We start from the raw sequence: 22,114 nt of genomic DNA on the forward strand, positions 1-22,114 counted from the left end.
GATTAATCATATGACTGGTATTCTCATTCCTACCTTGAAATCAGGGCAGTCATTACACTTAATGCAGCTGAGTGAAGAGCAGGTAGTGATGCAGAGAGTAGCGTCATTTCTGTTGTTAATCTGTGTGTCTATATAAAGAAAGAAATGAAACCAATGAATATGTAATAATCACAAACATATTAAACAACACCAACAAAATAATGTTACAGATTGGGTTCAGGTTTTAAATTTATGATATCAACAAATTATTTAATACCTGAATACAAAACCCACCGAAGTCCATGGAAAGTCATTTTGAGAAAAAAAAAAAAAAAATGTGTATCATTTTAATTCCTTCAGTTAGATTTACCTGGTCAATTGTTTACAATGTAAACATATTGTTGATGAATGTTCTCAGTCATACAGTTGTAGTATCATGAAATTTGGAATTGAATCAAAATACTGGACTTACTATTTTTAGCAATGCTACGTTGCGTGTGATGGTCAGTATCACACGCAACATAGCATTGCTAAAAATCACACGCAACGTAGCATTGCTAAAAATAGTAAGCAGTATTTTGATTCAATTCCAAATTTCATAAACATATTGTTATGACCCCAAATACAACAACAACAACAAAACTGCATTTATATAGCGCCTTACGAAACACCTCAAGGCGCTTTTACAGAGAATATACTAAAATACTTAACTTACAACTTAATACAACTTAAATTATACAACTATATTACAAGACGTGAAAAAATTATTTTCATGATAAATTATAATTGATTAATTATTGAGGTCCCTGCAGCTCCACGCTATGCGTTTAGCAGGGTCCTCGTCATGGCTCGAAAAAGTGGGGAATTGGGGAAGCTCATTCCCAGGAAATGTTGGTGTTTGGAGGGAAATTCTGGTATTTAGAGGGAAATTGTGCCTTTTTTGTATTATAAAAACATGCTATAAATTGTGGGAAATTTAGCTTGCTTCCCGTGAAATTAACATTTTTTCGAGCCCTGGTCCTCGTCAGTCAATATTATATTTGTCATATTAATTATTATATAAGATAAATTATCTGATTTGTAAATTGTATGCCTATATCCACATATAAAATATTATACGGTAATATTATATATTACATTGATTATGTATTCAAGTTGTATTAACTATTACAAATTATTATCAATATATCTTTTTGTTAATGTTATTACAATTTATTTTTATTGTTAATTGTTATTATATTAAACTATGTTTATTGCATTCAATGTTATTATTATATATGCTATGTATGATATTGATTGATAAATAAATTTGAACTTGAACTTGAACTTAAAATACTAGTTAAAAGACCAAATGTATGTACAAAAATTAGTTAACTCTTAAAAGAGATAAATATACGCATGAAAAATACATTAAAGAAACCAGATAAATAACCATGCAGGAATTCGATGTCGCTCAGTCAGGAAGGAGGAAAATTCTGGAGGCAAACACGATATGGAGAGCGCACAAAACTTATATTTAAAATGCTTGGCCAAGGTAGAAATACCTATCCTGGGTCTGTAGCAATAATTTGTTCTATAATAACACAGAAAACATTACTCAAAGGGCATAATATTTAACCTCAAACTCAATGCACAATTTAATATTTAGATGTGTATATGGTTGCAAACATTACATTTGTTTTAAATGCTCAGTTTGTTGGGATACAAGCATGCAAGTAAGCTTATTATTTTAACTACAAAGTTAAGCTCATAAGATCCGCTGTGTTACTTAATGTCTAGAGTTGGGCGACTAAGTCGCCAATAGTCGTTAGTCGCGACTATTACTGATAGTCGCGACTACGACTATTGAAAACCAAAAGTCGACTAATGCAAGTATATTTTTGTGTTAAAAAATTACTTTAAAAGTGCCAGTTATTCGTACCAAAACCAACCAAATACTAACATATAAACTGCGAAAAATGTGAAAAAATGTTAGTCATTGTCTAATACCAATAGTAACACTAACCAACAAGTAATCATAAAGTCCATAAATCATCATTAAATTGAAGTTATTGACTTGTTGTCGAACTACTTTCCCACAAGATAAAAGCAGTCAAAAAACTTAAATTACTTAGAACTGTCGAACATCTCATTATGATTATAATTTATGCAGCGATAACAGGTGTAGCAGCGTCATAGCGTGCATGTACAGACCCAGGTTGGGTGTTTGTACCAACTACTGAAGGTATGAGATTATTTTAACTTGGGAAAGAAACAGCGAGAACTTCCGAGAAGTGTTTTCCAAAAGGGAAAATTTAGGAAAATATTATTAGATTAGAAGTACTTTTCACGTAATTTCAAAAAGCTATGCTTATTGTGGTTACAGAATATTTAGAAAGTAACAGGAAAATAAACAAATAGCTGACAAACAGTCGTAATGTTGCAATGCCACCCCTGTAGCGACAAATGCAGTAGTCTAGATGAGGTCAGGTGACGTAGGTCGGAGGTGAAAGTTAATCGTACATGCACCATGCCGGGCACCATGCAACACGTTCATGAGCATACCATGGAAAATATGCACTGCCGTACCGGCATGTTTACATATTTTCATGCACAGCAAAACATGAAAACGAACGAAGATCGCTATTGGAATATTGATGGTTTGAGAAATTATATGAAGTTTCTTGTGCTGTTGCTGGAAAGTGGCAAGTGAATTTAATTGAACAGAAAAGTTAGGCCTATATTACAGCATTTTACAGTCAAATATTTGCATCGCAAACGCAACAGTGCTGTATCGCAACAGTGCTGGTTTGTGTAGCAAACTGTGATGTGATGCCGGCAATCACGGGTCCTGTAATCATGCATTATAAATACTAAATTGCCACCAATCTTTCACCCGATTTTTCAGTCCAATTTTAACCACAGATAGTCGCGACTATAGTTGTAGTCGCGACTATTTGCTGCCGACTAGTCGACTAGGAAAAAAGTGATATTCGCCCAACTCTATTAATGTCCTAGACCGAATATTCAGTCGATTATACATACTATAAAATCGACTGAAGTGTTCCTACTGCGTTTGTGCATGGTGTTATTGATGTCACTTTTGAGTTTAATTTGTCTCACCTGCATACCTGAGCTCTCCAAATTGTTGCTTGTATACAGTACAAGGTTTGGGTGTGCAATCGGCGTAAAAAGCCGTTCTGCATTCGTTAAAAAAACCAATTTGTAGTCACGCCTTGAGCACAATCTCGCCGTGTCTTGCCTGTTTATTTTTAAATGCAAAATGGCTGACCTTAAAGGTTAATTGATTGAGTTGACCTCATACGTAATGCATATTGATCATCCATTTCTCAAATAGGGTGTTTTCTATCACATTGATGGACGTGCTGACCATTTCATCAGGCGGCATAGGAAGCGCAACACGTGACGTACGAGGCTGGCGAATATACATGGCTGACAGCCCCGTTCAAAATACACGGTTAGCAATTACAAATGGAAAATTAACATACTTGCAGTGTGGTACACGGTCGTACCTCGACGGTTTTAGAGTAAGATAATTTTGCTTTAACATCACATAACAAATTTAGAATTGTTTATGAAGATTTCATGAATATGTGTTAATCCAATGGCGACCTCAAAATTAGCGATATCGCTTCCATCACCGCCTGGTGACGCGGGTGGAATTTCCTAGAATTTCCTCAAGAAATAATGGAATGAACCATATCCTTTGCAAGATGACACAGGTCATACCGGGTCAACCATGATCAATTTTGACAGGACAACGTGGGTATGGAACTCTCCAACTGACTCGCAAGAAAGGGCCAAGAAATTTCACTTTTTTCAGTGCACATCGAGAAACCTGAAGTATTGCAATAGAGTGAGAAGTAAGTGGTTATCACCTATAGGTTCACAAAGGAATTTTAGACGGTCATAAAAGGGTGAAAATAACGTGTAAAACAGCGGATGTAAATACCGACATCCTTCTCAAATCTAAAACATAGCGTAATAGTACGGCACTATTAATGTCCCAATAGACACTAAATCAACATGTAGAGTAGATCATGTACCATTGTCCATTGAAGTAAGCTTAAACCAAGTTCATTATCATGATCATGTCATGACGAAAAATGTCAGCAGCCTTTCTCATGAAAAGACTCCAAAATTGCTCTTAGACTTCTGCACTGGCTCTGTGACACAGCCAGCAGTTAATTAATAAAGTACTTAACTGTCCTTTTGTGGCTGTAGTTTATCTTCGCCATTCTTTTATCACTTGTTTGGGTGCATTTGCTGCATAAGTTTTGCTCTAAAACCTCAACTTTTCCACCATGCTTCCAAGAGGTCTATACTCAGCCCGTAGGCAATTAAGCCTGTCTCCCAATTAGCTGGCTGAGGGTGTCTGACACTCAAAGCCTCAATCAATCATAAAAATGTATTACCTGATCATTTGGTCTTGTTTAAAACCATAGATGATTAAAATAACACTGACACTCAAAGCCTCAATCAATCATTAAAATGTATTACCTGAACATTTGGTCTTGTTTAAAACCATAGATGATTAAAATAATGATATATAGAACATTTCACAAAGCAAATTATATTTTAAAACTCAACATTCTTATGATATACCAGGGGACATCACAATATCATAAGAACAGCACCTAATGTTTTCACTAAAAATTGCAATGCAAAGTAAATCAAACCCTGTGACAGGTGTTTAAAGCATCAACAATAGCTGATGTAGTAGATTAAATTGCTTTATTCACCCACTGAACAGTTCCTCAAATATGACAAGGAGCCTCCAACTAGCAAAAGACATGCAAGGACAAAATATATGCAACTTTATACAATGTTATTATGACCCCCCGCTTATGCCGCCAGATCGGAGCTCTTCTTGTATATGGCAGAATTGTGTAATGGGCACAAAGGTGTTCCTTACCAGCATTTTCCCTGTTACAGCCATTGTTCTACAACACATGGTGAGGATCCCTTCCATTGGGATATTTACATGCACTGGAAAATCTTCCCTGAAACAAAATACACAAATAATGATCATATTTATCATATAATTTTGTAGTTTAAACCATAATGGTTTCAGTTTGGAACAATATTAGATTATAATTCTAGTCAAAATAATTCCCCTCCCACAATTGTATGATATTCACCTTGTGGATTTTGTGCATGGACAAAACCAGGTATTCAATGGGAAACCCTCAAATAGAGTAACTTCACCAAAATTTGTAGCGCAAATAATCTGGACAAAACAACTTGAGTTTGATACTGATTTCAGACAGTCATTACCCTGCATTCATTTATTTGTGGAGGCAAATCAATCACATTTTACATTTCCTACTAGCATATGATAATTCAGATGACTTTCCAGAACTTATTGATCTCTCAAATGGCCTTGCTTAAAGGACGCAGTTGTCAGAACAGAACGGGCAACTCACTAACAAGTGGATAACGCTGCATGCCTACCCAGTGGGCACACCTGACGTTGAAATCAGGTTGAAATTTCGACGTCCGGACGACGAAATCAGGTTGAAATAATGTTGTATTTACAAATGGACTTCAACCTGATTTCAGCCTCCTTAATTATTGCATTGAAAGTTGGTTGAAATCAGGTTGCTAACCTCTAGGTTGAAATCAGGTTAGGTTGAAACTTCGATGTTGTATCAACATTGCATCAATGTCGAAATCCTAACCTGTGCCACTGGGTAAAACATTCAAGCAATTACTTTTCTCGAACTCTATGCAGTGCTTCTCACCACAACTTCATAATCCCAGTGAAAAGTTCAGATTTGCTTCATCTAATGTTTAAGATTAGTAGAAACCAATGGATCATTTGCCATAATTTTATGATCTGTTGAGTTCAATGAATTAGACTGAGAGAACCCTAATCCCCAAGTACCATGTTTGCATGTTGTTTTAACAGATGGCAAATAAATTGGCAAGTTCAGGCTTTGACTGCATGCTTCATCTAGCAAACACATCTGGCATAAACCTGTGTAGCACACACATTCTCATGCATTATGACTCCAATTATAATTTGATTTCCCATTGCCTTGAATTAGTATAAAGCAAATATACATATTCAGATAGTGTCAGCCTCGTACAAAATAATTCTTGAACCATATTTGAGAATATTGGTAAATTATGATGCTATTTGTTATAAAAAGTAGGCCATATGTTAGTGCAAGCTTCTAGACTTGTCAAATACTTCATGTAAATGACAAAACATTTGATATGTAATACTGGATACTTACTCCAGCAAATTCTGCACACATTTACATATTGCTTCAAACTGTTGTAGAAGACAAGTAGATCTATGGGGCTCTGTTTCTGGAGGCGACGCTAGCTTGACGGTCTCGCTTGATACTGCTGCATATGATTCTAGTGACAGAAAAGAATTTGAACCAAAATGATTGTAGTGTAGGTCTCCTGTGTTTAAACCTATTAACGATGGTCAGAATTCATTTGGCCATTATTGGGGTCCATCCACACCAAACTGGTGTTGTGACTGCCCAATTGGGTGAATAAAAGCTGCTTAAAAATTGATCCTATATTGTATTGCGTTGTAAACGTTCAATATTCTTTTGTCTATGTGTCACACACGTGATGGAATGCAGTTTAAAACCCCCGCCAAGCCTGCATTATTTCACATTTCAGGTGGATGGACGAGAGGATTTACAATCTAAGTCATGTTTATGATCACTTTTGGAGGATGCAAGAAGGACTAACTTCACTACCGAAAGAACATGACTTTCCACCAGTCATCACCTGTTGGATCATCACAACATTAATACAAGCTTTGAAAAACTCAGTGGTTCACTGACGAAATTGTCAGCACGAAAATAGTCAGTTTCTTTGATTGGTTTGATAAAAACTATTTATTTCACTCACCTGTTTCCACATCCTGATAGAGTTGTTCCAAAATCCCATGTCCTGTATTGATGAGTTTATCACAGCATTGATCCCATGCTTCTGTGTGCTTGGCACCCCCGGTACCACCCCCACCTGCTCCTGGTAATAAGATATAACACTTACTAGCAGCCTGGATGAAAGAAAAATGATTCCAATAATAACATATTATAATTATTACAACAAAATGTTTTACAGAGTTATGCAGCTTGCAAAAAAATGAGTTCTAACATAATTTTGCAGCAGCCCATCAAACCAATTAGGAGTTTCAACTTAATCAAAAACACATAGAGGGCAGGAATTCATTTATTTATTTACCACATTTGTTAAGCCATAGTTTTCCTTTAAACTAAAACACTGCAGGGTACTCCTTAAATATTTGTATGTTGATCTTATAGGATACTAGTCAAATCTCTCAAAGTGCCACTGTTTATTTTAGATATTAGAAGCAGCTCACTACCTCCATGAGTGTTAACTAGTTTTTTGAATTCCAACTTATCATACCACTACATCATGCTCTGCTAAATTGTACACACATTTTGTAACATCACAAATCAAGCCAGAGCGATGATTCCCTTACCAACGCAATATTTGTCGAGGACGACTGAATTGCAGCCACCAGGTAGTTTTCTAGTTTATTCTTGAATGTTCCACAAGGTCCTGCAAAGTTGGATAAGCATGCTGACAATACCTGTAAACTACAGAGCTGGAGCTGTGAAGGAAAGATAATAAATATTGCAAAAAGCAGTTTAGTTAGGACTGAACTTTGATCAAGTTTCTTTATTTCACCATACACGGTACAAGAGATTACATGGCAGGAAACTATAAGGAGTAGATCTAAAAAATGTTGGTCACCCTTAAGAATACTGGACAAAGTACAAATGAGTAGTAGGGTAAGACAAGATGGGAGTGCATGATCTGGTATTTCTGGACAGACGAGACAAATGCAGACAGACAAACACAGGTGTAGGCACACTAATGGTAATATTAATAAAGTATAAAATTATGAGCTGATATAATACAATTCAGCATGGAAAATTTTGAATGAACGTTTTGGTGATTACAATTGCGCCTTAAAATGCATTCTAAAGTTTGTGGGTTTTGATAACTTTGAACCTCCCTGTACGTTTGTTTTGACCTGGCTTGGACCAATATAATTGTGATGTGTTGTCACATCAGTATAGTTGGCATTGAATGATATGGATTATTTAAGGTCATTGTAATGTCAATGCAAAGTTTCTGTTTTCTTTATTGCTTTTACAAACCTCACTGCACAAAGAGAACAAACAAACAAACAAACAAAACAACAAGATAAAGCAGATATTGCAATTGCTAAATTTTCGAAATAAAATAAAAACATCTCTTTAAGATGATAAGTTCCAACAGCTATGATTAAATTGTGAACTGACATACTCCATTTCCGCCAATTTCCATGGTACAACAAACAGACTACTTACTTGAGGTTTAAGAGTAGTAATTGTACTAATCATCCCAGGTATGTGGTTGGTTGAAAGATCCCTGGACAATTCTGCCATATCAGATGCAATCTTAAGAATAGTTGCCAGGGAACTGGAAGCTAGATGTATTATCTCTATGGAATCATGAGACTAGAACAAAAGAAAACATTAGATTATCAGTAAACTTGATCAAATTTGATCCTGGCTGGGATCTGACTGGGATCTTCGTCTGATTAGTATATATCGTATAATTCTCTATAATGTTTAAAATGAAAATGATTTTATAAAATAATTGAAAACTGATTTGAGCAAGAGCATAACATGGAAACAGAACACTCGTTTTGCTCTAAATACTAATTTTATGATCCAAATTTGATAAAAGTTTGGCTGTGTTTCATCAATTTGATACAAGTTACTGTCTTACGCCCAGCTAGCGTGAAGCATAGGCAGCCTCATTCTTCATTATTTAATAATGCTGCAAGGACGCAGTGAGAGATTGGGCAGTCATGACTAGGTAAGATCACCTGACTACATGTACCATCTATGAACTCAGGTTACAAGTGTAGTGGTATAGAATCTTGACTGGTAACCAAGTGACCGGGGCTCATTCCCCATTCCCCAGTGAGTTCTGATTTTTTTTTTGCAATCTCATTTTATATGTCAGTTTGCCAGAGCTTTATGAAAGTCCTTTTATTTAAAGGAAGCCTCTGGCAATCACAACATTATGCCTTATATATTAGAAAAATAATGATCAAGCAGGAATCAGATGGTTTTATTTAAAACAAACTCATATTGACCTTAAAAACAAATAAAAACAGCCATCTCTCACAATGCGATATATGGTCATTTTCACGGTAAAGGGTGTAACTTTGGATTTTAACATTTTGATCCGTTGTGTTCTAATAAAGTCACAGAATTCCATGATTTTTGGCCACATAAGTCATCTAGTTAGCAGCTACCTTGGGTAGCATAATCATCTTCGGGAGTTCCTGCGTTCAGTTTTAGCAGGCTTAAATGTACCTAATATTGCCATTTTGAAAAACTATAAAAAACAGTAACATTTTTGTAAAACCCTGTGTTTTCTTCAGTTAGTTCATGGATAATTTTTCTTATCCTGAAAGTACGGTCAAATGTTCAGTAAACACTGCCACATTAGATTTAATTGTGAACAGCCCTGTATTTTTGAGAACTGGACTTGAGATTTGTCATTTCGAGGCTTCATTTTCCGTTAACAATTGTTAACAAACTTTGTGGGTATAGCTTTGGTTCATAATTCTTGGTTATTTCTTCACTTCTTCTTGATTCATAACAGTTGATATCTTAACTTGAAATGGGTAACAAAAATTAGTCGATTTGCAAGCTTTTAAAATTTTTATAAAATCTTGACAAGAAAAAAAACCATTTTTCCGTTAACTTTTTTGAAGCCTCCGAAACAAACTGTTCAGCAAGCTTGGGCAAATATAAATAAAAGAGCTCATCCATTCTATTTATCAAAATGTAGAAAAGTAGATCCTCAAGTCACTTGTTTTTAAATCGTGGAGATATATATCACCGTTTGAAAATGGGACCCAATACAAACTTTCCGTTAACAATTGAAGCCTCCGAAACAAATGAAGCCTCCGAAACAACAATAAGGTTAATTATCATCTATGCATATCTAAATTGGTGTGTTCCATATTGATATCTGCATTGTAATTGTTACATGATATGTGCATAAATTAACAAAAAAAATTGATATTATGGTTAATGTTTGAAAAATATACTGATACCCAAGAAAGCCCGCTTCGAGGCTTCACATGCAAATAACACCATACTTAACAAATGGGTGAAAAATTACCATGTTATAAATCTACAATATCTGCCGCATAGAATCATTGATTCAATACACACAAGAAAATAACAGCTTAGATGATCCCAACAGTGTTGTTTTCAAAAAAACTACTTCTGCAATGTTTAACCATTGTTAACATGAAGCCTCCGAAACAAAAAAAATGACTTGCTGTGATAATTTAATTTTTGTCACAACTGAAATTCAATACTTAGAAGCAAAGCATGAAAATTGGTAATTGTGATATTTTTTACCTATTTTTTCATGTCAACTTGTAGTAGTTAGCCAAATATTTTACTTTTATGATCACCTGTGTTGTTAACTGAAGCCTCCGAAACACAAATCGCTTGAATTGCAAATTCTAAAAAATAACACCAATTTCTGTGAAACTTGGCTGGGAGGTTCCTTTCAACAAGTACAATTTGTACATGAAGTTAGACATTCAAATTATTTTAGGAACCCAATTAAAACTTAAAAAATATGTTTAAGGTTGGGAAATTTCCATTGCAAATGACCCTTGATGTTAAAAATTTTCAAAATTGCAATTACAAACATAGCAAAACATGGTATAAAATTTAACTTATATCTGGTGACTTATTTGGAATGGGATTTCACATGTATTCCAGCTTTCATGTCATAATTTTCTGAGCTTATGTAAAATACATTTTTTCTTAGATTTTAACCATAATGTTATGGAAATGTCAATTTTTTTTATCAGAAATCAAAAGGTTTAAGCCTTGAAACATTATTTTACTGGAATTTAAGTTGCTTCTATGCATGATTACAGTAAACAGAAACATATTTAAGTGGTTTGAAATTTTGACCCAATAAAATCTAAAGTTACACCCTTTACTGTGAAAATGACCATATATTAAAATTTCCCGGGCACCGAAATTGCCTGTGGCAATGACGTCCCAGTAACACAATGAAGGCTGATGACAATTGAGCACAAATAACCATGACGTCATTGCCCTAGACATTAAATTTAGTCGCATTTGAATGTCGCGCATTGAGAGCCGGCGGTTTTTATTCGTTTTCATGGTCAATATGAGTTTGTTTAAAATAAAACCATGTGATTTGTGCTTGATCATTGTTTTTCTAACATATAAGGCATAATGTTGTGATTGCCGGAGTATTCCTTTAAAATCATAACACCTTGGGCTTGCATCGTTTATTTCCAATCCTTGCATATATATTTTGTATCTTGCATTGTTTTATGGACTGCTAAGGTGAAGTATAGTCATCATTATTTAATTTGATATTCCAAAGGATGTCTTACCTGCAATATCTGCATCAGTAGTCTCACCCATGATGCACAATGTTGTTGAAAAACTTGAGCAGAACATTGGTCAACTACGATTGCCAACAAACCAAGGCCTTGTAACCTGCAAATGCAAGAAATCGTCTTAAGGCTAATCCATGTAAAGCCAAACTCCCCAGTGGAAAATTTGGAAATATCTTCCACAGGGAAGTAGGAATTTCAAATTGAATTATCACATTATCCATTGGTGTGATCTTTAATGCAGAGGTTGTTATGGGTTATTATTTATTCTATCATTTCATAGATCTGTACATGCCAGAGTATGTCTCTGTGAATGGTGCATTCTGTATGCCAGTAGTATTTCCTTTGTGAATGGGGCACAGTGTCATCGCCCCGATATCTTCATGGCAGGAATCCACCGCCACGCATGGCCATTTTGTATCGACCTGTTTAATAGTTTTGAGTCGCATAATGGGCCAAAGGACATCTGACTAAGGCTACTGACAATAGCCCCGATTAGCTCGGTGACTGACCTCGCTGTGTGTCAGTCGAGCGTGGTACGCCATATGTCATATGCTTTTAGATTACCTCCACGATTGGCCTATACACTGCGCTATATAATTCGGCACATATAAATCAGAATTATTGTCAGTTTTTTTTTTTTTTTTCAAGCTACTCTCTCAAGACGCAAGCTAACGACTATCATATCTGTTCAAAATATATATTCAAGTGCAAGGAACCACATCTGGTTTCTTTAAATACGAAATCATTTACGGGAGATATTCATCATTTTCTACCCGGTATCCAAAGATTTTCTTCTCACATCAAACTCGTGCATAGCAAATTCATGTGTATCGATCCCGGGTATTTATTTTAGTATCTCTGCTGACAAAGTAATTATTAGCCAGGCGATGTCGGTGTGTGGGGCACAACATGCACAATAGAGCAATACTGGCTTGTACATACATGTGCATCAAACAAAGAAACTCAGTAGGTCTCAAAACTACCAATATGCAACTTTACACTCATTTTATGGGAGCAGGTCTCATATAATCATTCACCATTCCATAAAAGATTCACTGTTCCATTCCACTAGTCACTCCGGCTCATGGAATGGAACAATTCCCCTTGTGATTATATTTCAACCATCCCATTCATAGACAGTTAATATTTGTCTGTGTAATCAGAGATATCTCCATTTTGGGAACATGAAATACACAATACATGTGCACCAAATGTGACACGATCAAGAGAAATGAGTCTGATGTCGATAATATCGATTTTGACATATTGGCAAAGAAAGTTTTATGAAATTCTTTTGTTTTTATATTGTTTTCAGCTATTGATAAATTGATGTAATTTCGCAAAGAAAAGTTGTATCAACATGGGGTTTTCAGTTCCTGAAAGCTCTAAATGTTCTCTTTAGCAACATATGTGAAACTCATTTTCGACTACATGTAGGGTTGACATGCGACTCATTTCCCTTGATCATGTCACAAATTTCTGTCAATGGTCCTACCATTTGTGCAAGGTAAAATACACCTTTAAGTCCTTTATCTTTCTACTAGGCAAGCAGTATCCCAAATTTGGGTGTAAATTTGAGAGTTTCTAGTAATTCACCTTACTCATCCAATCGCATTTTTAGATAATCTATAAGATTTTATCAACTGTAAAATACAGAAGCTTACCTTGTTTTTGTAGCACCAAGGCATTGATTCAAATGACCGATCCAGTTCTGCACATTGGCTTTCTATAAAGGTAAATCATAAGAGTCACTTGAAATTCATATATTATGACATATTCTGAAACTGCACCTCGGAAGATGTAGGTATGCTAGGTGAATTCAAATTTGCCATCAAACTGCATTATTTTACATATCAAATTAAAGCCCTTGAGTAAAGAAAGCCAAAACTGAAAACATTTTTGTCATAGCACTTTCCGTAACAAAGTTACATCTTGTCAAAGATTGACTTTCATCAAAAAGATTCTGCTAGCAAAATTCCCCAAAACGGCATTTAGGGGTGTTTCTATACTAAAATGCAGCAAACCTTTGACGAGTGCGACTACCGTGATGTTGCAAATTCGGCGCCAACAACGCGTACGGCGCACAGTTCATTCATAAATTTCCACTCAGCAACAACATGTCGCCTTAGCAGCCAATCAGAGACAAGTGCGTGCAACGCAGTAAATACGCGATGTATCCTTACAATACACGCTCGTAAAAGGTTTACTGCATTTTAGTATAGATCTTGGTCTCATGGCGATAGCAGCGTTTTTTAATGGAACTGCTATCAAAATCCCTCTAAAATTCCATGTGCGACTTGATTATCACCATAAAAAATCATATATTTGGGTCAAGTGAAGTATAGAAAACATATTTATGTAGGTTTCGTTCACCGACCTACATGTATTCTCGAAAAAAATTCAAATTTCTATGTAAATATGCATTGTGTTTGGGCCCCGGTCTTGGCGAATTTCGCTGCCTAGCAAATGTGTTAACTAAGGTTTGCCTGAGATACCTAGGGTTTCAGTTTTGGCTTGTTTACTCAAGGGCTTTAATTTGATATATAAAATGATGCAGTTTGATGGCAAATTTGAATTCACCCTAGCATACCTACATCATAGTCATGAAGTGTGAACGGTAAGCTTAACTAATCTCATGAGCTACTATAACAAAACTGACCACTAACCTCGTCAGAGTATAGCTTCAACTCGTGTGAAAACTTCAATATTGATGTTAAGTGTGTGTCTTTCTGGTTGTCGTTTTCAGGATCTACAAGAATATTGAACAATGTTGACCGAATGTGGTCGGCAACGTGCACGCTACTGGTCGCTGCCATTTTGTTCCTGGTAAATAAAGCGCGTAACCTACGCGTAACCCAACTATGACAAGCCATTCTTGCCAGAACAGCACTAGAGCTACAATGTACTGGGGTGCAAGCCACACTGTGGGTGCAAGCATCAAGCAAATAAAGCAATCCAAATAGCCTTCAATTACCGGAACAGGAATATGAATCAATGAATGATAAAAAAAAAGGAAAAAATATTAAAAGTTGAACAATAAGAGTGTACCTTGCGCTTCTTTTGCGAACTGAGCTGAGAGCATGAGAGCTCATGAGACTAGACTATGCCATAGTCAAATTTTATTAAAAATATGTTATTATTAGTCATGATGAACCCATTTCGTTGAACTCAAAATTATACTGATGTTTATTAAAATTAAAGTATTCAATACTTTGGTGGGGGGGGGCTGGAAATTTTTTTTTTTCATGATCGAAAATTTTTTTAACCCCCCCTCTTCGCGAACCCAAAACTTTTTTGACCCCCCCTCTTAATGGGCCTAAAACTTTTTTGCCCCCCTTATATAGGTTCAAAACTATTTTGACCTCCCCCCCCCCCATCATAATGAACCATTCTACATCAAATGGCAGAGGAAACATATTAATGATACTAAAATTTGTATTCATGTGCAATGAAATTGATATAAAATATGTGGAAATGTTTTAAAGTAGCATAAGTATGTTTATGCAACCCAGTATTAATAAACCATACATTTATGATTGGAATCAGTGGCGACGGAAGCACTACAATTTGGGGGGGGGATCGGACTCGGGGATGAGTATAAATGTTTTGTTCTGGTTTTACTGGCAGTGGCTTAGATTTCTTTTTGACATTAGGGGGATGGGGTTGGAAAAAGTATGAATCCAGTACCATTTGACCACAGAATAAGTGAAAGGTACAAATGCGCGCTAAAAGTTTTGCCATTTGGAAGCTAAACGAATGAAATTTGATGCAAAAGTGGACTAAATACGCACAAAGCATGCAAAAATTTGTACTTTGGGGGCTAAAATGGCCAAATATGAGCTTAATTTGGTCAGAAACACACATACAGGCGTCAACATTGGTGGGATGATTGTATGGGCCATCCCCGGGATCTAAGACAATAGCCCAAAATACAGGGGCGTAGCCAGTTTTCTTGGTCGGGGGGTGAATACAATTTTGGGGGCACAGACGAAAAAAGAAATTGCAGTTGTAAACACATATACCGGTTTTGTTTTTTAGAGAGACTGTACATGTATCTGAGCTTTAAAAAAAGGCTTTATTGGGACAAAACGAATGCAAAAATTGTGTATTTCGCCCATGATGGGATAAAAATGTCTTTATTGTGACAATGTGCGCACACAGCGTGCAAACATTTTGTATTTTACACTATTTTGGCCCATGATCGGGTTGAATTTATATGGAAAAGGGGCTCCTTTTCTTTGCCCTCCAGATTTTCTCTTTCATTTTTTTTCTTTTGGGCACTTTTCTTTCATTTTTTGTCAGGTGCCCTTCCGCCCCCTGTCTACACTACTGCCGAAATGATGTGTTTTGCTATTTAATTGATGGGGCAGTTCGCGTGATCGCGAAGCGCAAAATTGTGCAATTTTACCCTATTTGGGCCCAAAACATGGTGCTTTTTGATGTGTTAAAAAAGTTGCACATGGAAATTATTGCTTTATTTTTTCTTCTATTAAGATTTTTAGGGGTGACGTGTACCCCAGTTCTCCAAGCTTCCTCCGCCTATAATTATATTGTAATGCAACATGATTTAGTTGTATCAGTGATAATAAATTAATAATCTGTACTACATGAAACATTATTGTCAAAATTGTCAACACTAAAGAAGAGCAAAGATATTGCAGCTTTTAGTGATTTAAAGAGCTGACCAGAAAGAAGCGACACAAACCTCGAAATTAAGTTATAGACGACAATTTTTAACACTGGATCAAATGTACTTTTGTTCTGGTTTAATATGGGAACATTTGCGCGCGCAGGGCGCGAACATTTTTACCCCCCCTCTCCGTGCCGAAAACCTTTTTAACCCCCCCTGTTCATACATCCAAAACTTTTTTAACCCCACCTATTCAGAACTCCTAAAATTTTATGACCCCCTACATATTTTCCAGCCCCCCCACCAGAGTATTTCTGAACACTCCATTATAATGGCTCACTTTAATACTGAACAATTCTGATTTTGGAATCTACCAGTTTATTGATAGCGAACGCCGAAAATTCGACTATGGACTTTGAATTCTAAGCAGAACTTTACCCCTGGACTTTGCTCTCTAAAAACACACTGTCAAGCATACAGTCCATTAACCACAAGTACTAAACATGGTATAGTACAAGACGCGCTGGATGTTTGATGAGAGATTAACTTTCGCATCAACACAAAAGCGCCGCAAGAGTTCTACTGTTCGCAGAGGGGTAGGCTCTAGGTACACTTGATTGAATTACCAATTCCATTTCCCGCAAGTGTTAAAAACCTCAATTCAATGATTTATTAGTCTGTTTTATAGACTGGGAAACTGATTAATACCTGCGAGCTACCAACATGTGTAGGAGTATAGCATGGTAAAATTCAATCAACTCGCCGGTCTGTTAGTTTCCCAGGGTTCGTTTGCAGCCTTTGCTGGTTGCCACTCCTGAAGCGACCTCGTGCTCGCCGCTACCCCTTCCCTTGGCAAGGATCGTGAATATGACAAAGACCGTTTTTATATGATAAAAGTGAACTTTTTTCAGATTGGCATTTTAGAGGGGCATTGTGGCCCCACCCCTCCCACTGAATACAGCTTTGGCAGTACCGGTAACCCGGGACCGGTAACTTTTACTAATTCCTGGCACATGTGCAGGTTTCCATGGTTTCTGGCTGCTCAATGGGTCCCCAATGCTCATCATGAAGTATAGGTTTGCAATCAAAATGTCAAAATTTGGGATTCATTTGAACAACATTTATTTCATTTGTACTTTAATCGGGGTTATGTTTTAAAAGGGCATTTCGTGATCCACAGCCTCATCCCCCCACTTTTCTCAAAAAAAGTTGAGATTTTTATATCACTGGAAACTTCTGGCTACATAATGTTTAGGGGTGGTGCAATAATTATGTGTACCCGGGGTGAATTATAGGGGGGGGCAAAGATTTTTTGGCAGGTCAAAAGGGGGGGGCAAGCGATTTTGGGCAGGTCGAAAGGGGGGGGCAAGCAATTTTTGGCACAGATATTTTGGGTACTGTTTCTACATTACACCCTAAAAGGCATAGGAAAACGTTAGGAACACATTCAAATATATGCAAAATTTCCTGCTTTCGCTGCGCTTGCAATATATGATAAAACAATTTAAGGTTTTAAATTGGGTTCCCCAAAATCTTGCATGTGTAAGGGGGGGCGGGGCAAAGATTTTTTTGCACTCCACAAGGGGGGGGCAAGGTTTTTTGGCACGCCTAAAGGGGGACAAAGATTTTTTGGCATGGCCAAAGGGTGGGGGCAAGCATTTTTGGCAGACCATTTTGAGAATTCACCTCCAGGGGTACACATAATTATTGCACCACCCCTAATATGTACAAAATATTTCTTGCAGATTAATTGATTTTGAATTTCGTTCTGGTGCACCAGAACGAAATTACAACGCATTGTCTATGGAGCAGTGTAATACACATAATCATGCATAACTCATGAACATAAAATCGGAATCAACTGAAATTTTGGGAATAGGTTTTTTCGTGGATATCTAATGAAAAATGACATAAGAAGAGGATGCTAGGATCACGAAATACTCCTTTAAGTTTAAATCCATAGATCACACAACATAATAATACACAAACGAAAACAGCAACTTGCAACTATTGTATTTTGAATATCACTGATTTTATTAAGAACATCACTCTTTTATATAATCATAATATGTTATTGCAATATATAGCACATTTTTTGAAGTGGTACACTTAGACAAAATACATTTACTGTCATGATAAAATATCCATTAACATTTGCAGATATACATTCTTTTGACATAATATTGAAGGTGGGTGGTCAGATTTCTTCATTATTGTGTTTTCTATCTTACATTGAGGCCAACTATTCAAACAATATGTTTCCGTCAGTATTTTTAGTTGTATTGACCAATGCCCCAGGAAAATACATACCACTTTTTTCCAAGTTTATGTTTATAATATCTAAACAGTGGCATAGATTTCTTTTTGACATTTGGGGGTATGGAGTTTGAAAAAAATTCTTGAAGTCTAGTGAATCCAGCACCTTTTGGTGAGAAAATAAATTTTACCATATTGAATCTAAACTGGTGAAATATGGTACAAAAGTGGAATAAATTCACACAACGCACAAACAATTTGACACTTTTTAGGTTAAAATGGCCACATGTGGGGTTAATTTGATCAGAAACCCATACACAGGCCCAGGACACAGGTGTCAACATTGGGGGATGATTGTATGGACCACCCCCCTGTCAAAATATTTTGGGGGGGTCACTTATACACTAATTTCAATGCATAGGCCCTATTATACAAGCCCTCACTCTTAGTTTCTAAAAGAACACATGTACTTTTGATTCAAATCCTGACCTTTAGAACTTGTGGGAATATATATATAGCTGGGAATTAATATCATTGAAGATTCTAATTCATATAATACATAGCAAAACACAAAGCTGCATCTTTTAGAAGCAGGAATACACACCGACTAGATCTACAATACACTTGTTTCTATCTGGATAGATTATGAAAAATATATCTTTATACATACAAAACCATTGCAACCATTTGTGGGAATTAAATAATAACCTTACTGTTTTTATATCAATATCAAAATCATTACTGTTTTAATCAGATTATACTAACACAACATTCTACAACCTTTTATATTGTACAGCAACAATCACAATCACACATTATTTACAAAAGTAAAATATATCACTAAAATACGTACTGCTATATATACTATCAAAAACAATAATGTAACAGTCTACAAAAATAACAGATTACCAATTAAATACACAATCAAATTAATTTTGTATGCAAATTTGTTAGATATTATTATAGAATTTGAATCTGTGTTTACAATATATACGTTCTATAATTTTCATTTGATGTTAAAAATACATCTTGCAATCCATGCTTCCAATATGATCTGCTGCGCTAGAAATATTCTTAAATTTGCCACTGTGATAATTGCAGCTGTGTGTCTGGTGCAACTCTATGACTTCCTCAGAATATATTAATCAAAATTCACATCATTTTAAAACAATTAAATTTCACTTTCATACTACCAACATTATATGTAAAGTATATTTGTAAATAATCTATTAGTTATGTTGATAAACTCACATTCTCAAAGCTTTGCTTGACAATACCAAGTAAACATTTAATTCTTCATGAATTTATAACAGTACAAACTACAATTTATTTAGGACAATTAACATTTTGTACACAAAACAATGACAATTGCAAACTGCACTTTGCTTCCCTCAAGATGTCTTGAGTCCCCCTCCCTCACTGCACAAAATTGCAAACTGCACAGTCCCTTCCCTCACTGCAAAAAACATCCATTTATAGCAGCTGCACTAACTAAGTTATCTCATGTAGATTTTCCTTTGATCTTTCAATCCAAGAAAATACAGTCTTGATCATAAGGATTCCTCTTCTTAACAACAAATCCAACAATTCATTAAAGCTCATGATAGGAATCATATCTAAAAGTATGTAAACGGAAACATACATACGTCCTATTGGTTACAAAATCACATTGGTGAACACTAACTTTGTGGCTTAATGTAAATTCAAGATTGTATACAATTTAAAAATATTCCCTATCACACAAAACACTGTTGAAAAAAGTGGCTCCATTCTGAAACACTATTCTCAATACTGCACGAAGCCCTACCTGAACTATTTTGATCTGAAGATCTGTGATATTCCTAAAGTTTGTTAGGCTTATATAAGGCAGAAATTATTCGGCTTTTGTTACTGCAAGTGTCAATAAAGTCCCAACTCATACTCACGTAGATTCACATAAGCATGCACCAGTCATGCATTACACAATGCACAACTAGAGTAAGCACTGCGCCCAACAGCGTGCTCGCCATTCTATATCAATTAAAATACACAGTGTTATGAGTCTTATTTTTTCCTCCTTATATAAACCGAACAAACTTTAGCCAGTTAATCATTTAAAACCAATGCTATCATTTACATATGATTATTATGTACCGTTAACACTCCAGAATAAATATAAAGAGATAATGTCTCCATAAGATACAAACATAAAACAGGAAACATAAGACAGGAAAAAACATCATGCCAAACTACTAGCATTGCTTCATGTTTGGTAGTGACATCACTGTATGTTTTAAGTTGCGTAGCCATGAAACATGTGCACTGTTCTTGGAATCACAGCATAATATGCTCGTGTGTAAAGGCAACACAATCGGGACACTCTCTCAAATAACGAGACCCATTTTGACACCAATACCAATGCAACATGAGATAATGTTAATTACTTTCTTTGGTAGAAAAAGTATATTACAAATGTTTAGGTCCTGTTACACAGTTCCTAATTTACAGGCTCACTTGTTCATACTACATGTATAAAGTTTATTTTAATATCCAGTTGCCATGACAACCACCCAGATATCTATTGTGCATTAAAATCAAACTTTGAAGCACTTAAACAGTCAGTAGTCAATCACAAGGAACTGGAATTTAAAACCAGCTTTTTAGTCATATCATGTTGGCCTTTAAAAAATTCCCCTCATAATCGTTTCATTTAAAATTTCTTTATCTATAATTATGTACTGTAAACATTCATCTAATGGCGCACCTGGGCTCCTTTACCTTGGGGTAAATTTCATGTGCAAATTAATAGAGAGCTCCCTCCTCTAAAAATCCCAACAAGAATTGAGGGTAATGTGCCCTTATTTGCTGGTGGGATTTTTATGAGTCGGAACTTTTTGTTTGTATCTAAAATTTCAGTTGTGTCAAGGGAGCCCATGGCGCCATTAGGCGAACGTTTACGGTATTTGATATGCATTATGTCTGTTTTTTGATTATGAAAAGTAAGGTGAATGAATGAATGAATGAAGCTGAAATAGAGGCCTACCTCTACCTTTATATGTGACAGGGATATCATTTGCAAATGGCCTCAAAACTAGTGGCACTGACAATAAGCATCATCATCTTTCACATTTGTGATCCGATATCACATTTCAAAACTTTTCAATAGAACAGACTGTATTACTGCAATCCTATGGTAAGAAGTGGACAGAATACTGCACCATTCACCACATTAGTTTGCAGTAATCCAGGCCTATCACAGATGGCTCAATTTAAAAGATTTTATTTCTATTTCAATTTGGCCCCATTTAAATAGGTATCCAATGGAATAAAAATACAAAATTCTTAATAGTTACTACTACGTTTTCAGTAAAAAAATTGATTAAAAACAAATTATCACAAAAAGATATGCTTTGGTCTACAGCTTGGTCCTACTGAAGCTTTCATACGTTGTAGCTTTAATAGTAACGGGTGCTGATATAAGTTATCTCACAAAAATATAGAACACCAGTTGTAACTTGTATGCAACAAAATGTACAAGTTTGACCTATAAATAAAATATACTAATAAAACTTCAAATGGATACACCATGAATAGCTCTGATGGTGATAAATATAGCTTCAGTTCAAATAAGTACGAAACTTCCATGTCTAGGCTACTTGTTCATACTTACCACATACGATCAAATGAAACTGCCCATATGAAGTTCAATATGATATTTTATTTATATAATTCAAATATATTACAAATTCCCTCTCTTCTCCACTAACCAATGTTGGAGCAAATAGTACATTTCAAATTTGAAG

At 35.7% G+C, this 22,114-nt stretch overlaps 2 protein-coding genes across 2 annotated transcripts in view; one reads left to right on the forward strand and one right to left on the reverse strand.

The window, feature by feature from the left end:
* The window catches only part of LOC140154966 (proline-, glutamic acid- and leucine-rich protein 1-like), a 34,296-nt gene extending 20,032 nt beyond the window's left edge, over positions 1 to 14,264 (reverse strand). The window contains exons 1-9 of the mRNA XM_072177628.1: positions 14,113 to 14,264; positions 13,111 to 13,172; positions 11,441 to 11,546; positions 8,334 to 8,483; positions 7,457 to 7,588; positions 6,859 to 7,009; positions 6,222 to 6,348; positions 4,895 to 4,982; positions 34 to 128 (exon numbers count right to left, since the gene is read on the reverse strand). Coding sequence (XP_072033729.1) covers positions 34 to 128; positions 4,895 to 4,982; positions 6,222 to 6,348; positions 6,859 to 7,009; positions 7,457 to 7,588; positions 8,334 to 8,483; positions 11,441 to 11,546; positions 13,111 to 13,172; positions 14,113 to 14,262 — 1,061 coding nt within the window. The 5' untranslated portion in view covers positions 14,263 to 14,264. The remainder of the gene's footprint in view (positions 1 to 33; positions 129 to 4,894; positions 4,983 to 6,221; positions 6,349 to 6,858; positions 7,010 to 7,456; positions 7,589 to 8,333; positions 8,484 to 11,440; positions 11,547 to 13,110; positions 13,173 to 14,112) is intronic.
* The window catches only part of LOC140154969 (agmatinase, mitochondrial-like), a 498,181-nt gene that overhangs the window by 421,121 nt on the left and 54,946 nt on the right, over positions 1 to 22,114 (forward strand). The gene's annotated exons all lie outside the window — the stretch shown is intronic.

The sequence above is a fragment of the Amphiura filiformis genome, chromosome 6 (genome assembly GCF_039555335.1).
Source record: "Amphiura filiformis chromosome 6, Afil_fr2py, whole genome shotgun sequence".
NCBI classification, from domain to species: Eukaryota; Metazoa; Echinodermata; class Ophiuroidea; order Amphilepidida; family Amphiuridae; genus Amphiura; species Amphiura filiformis.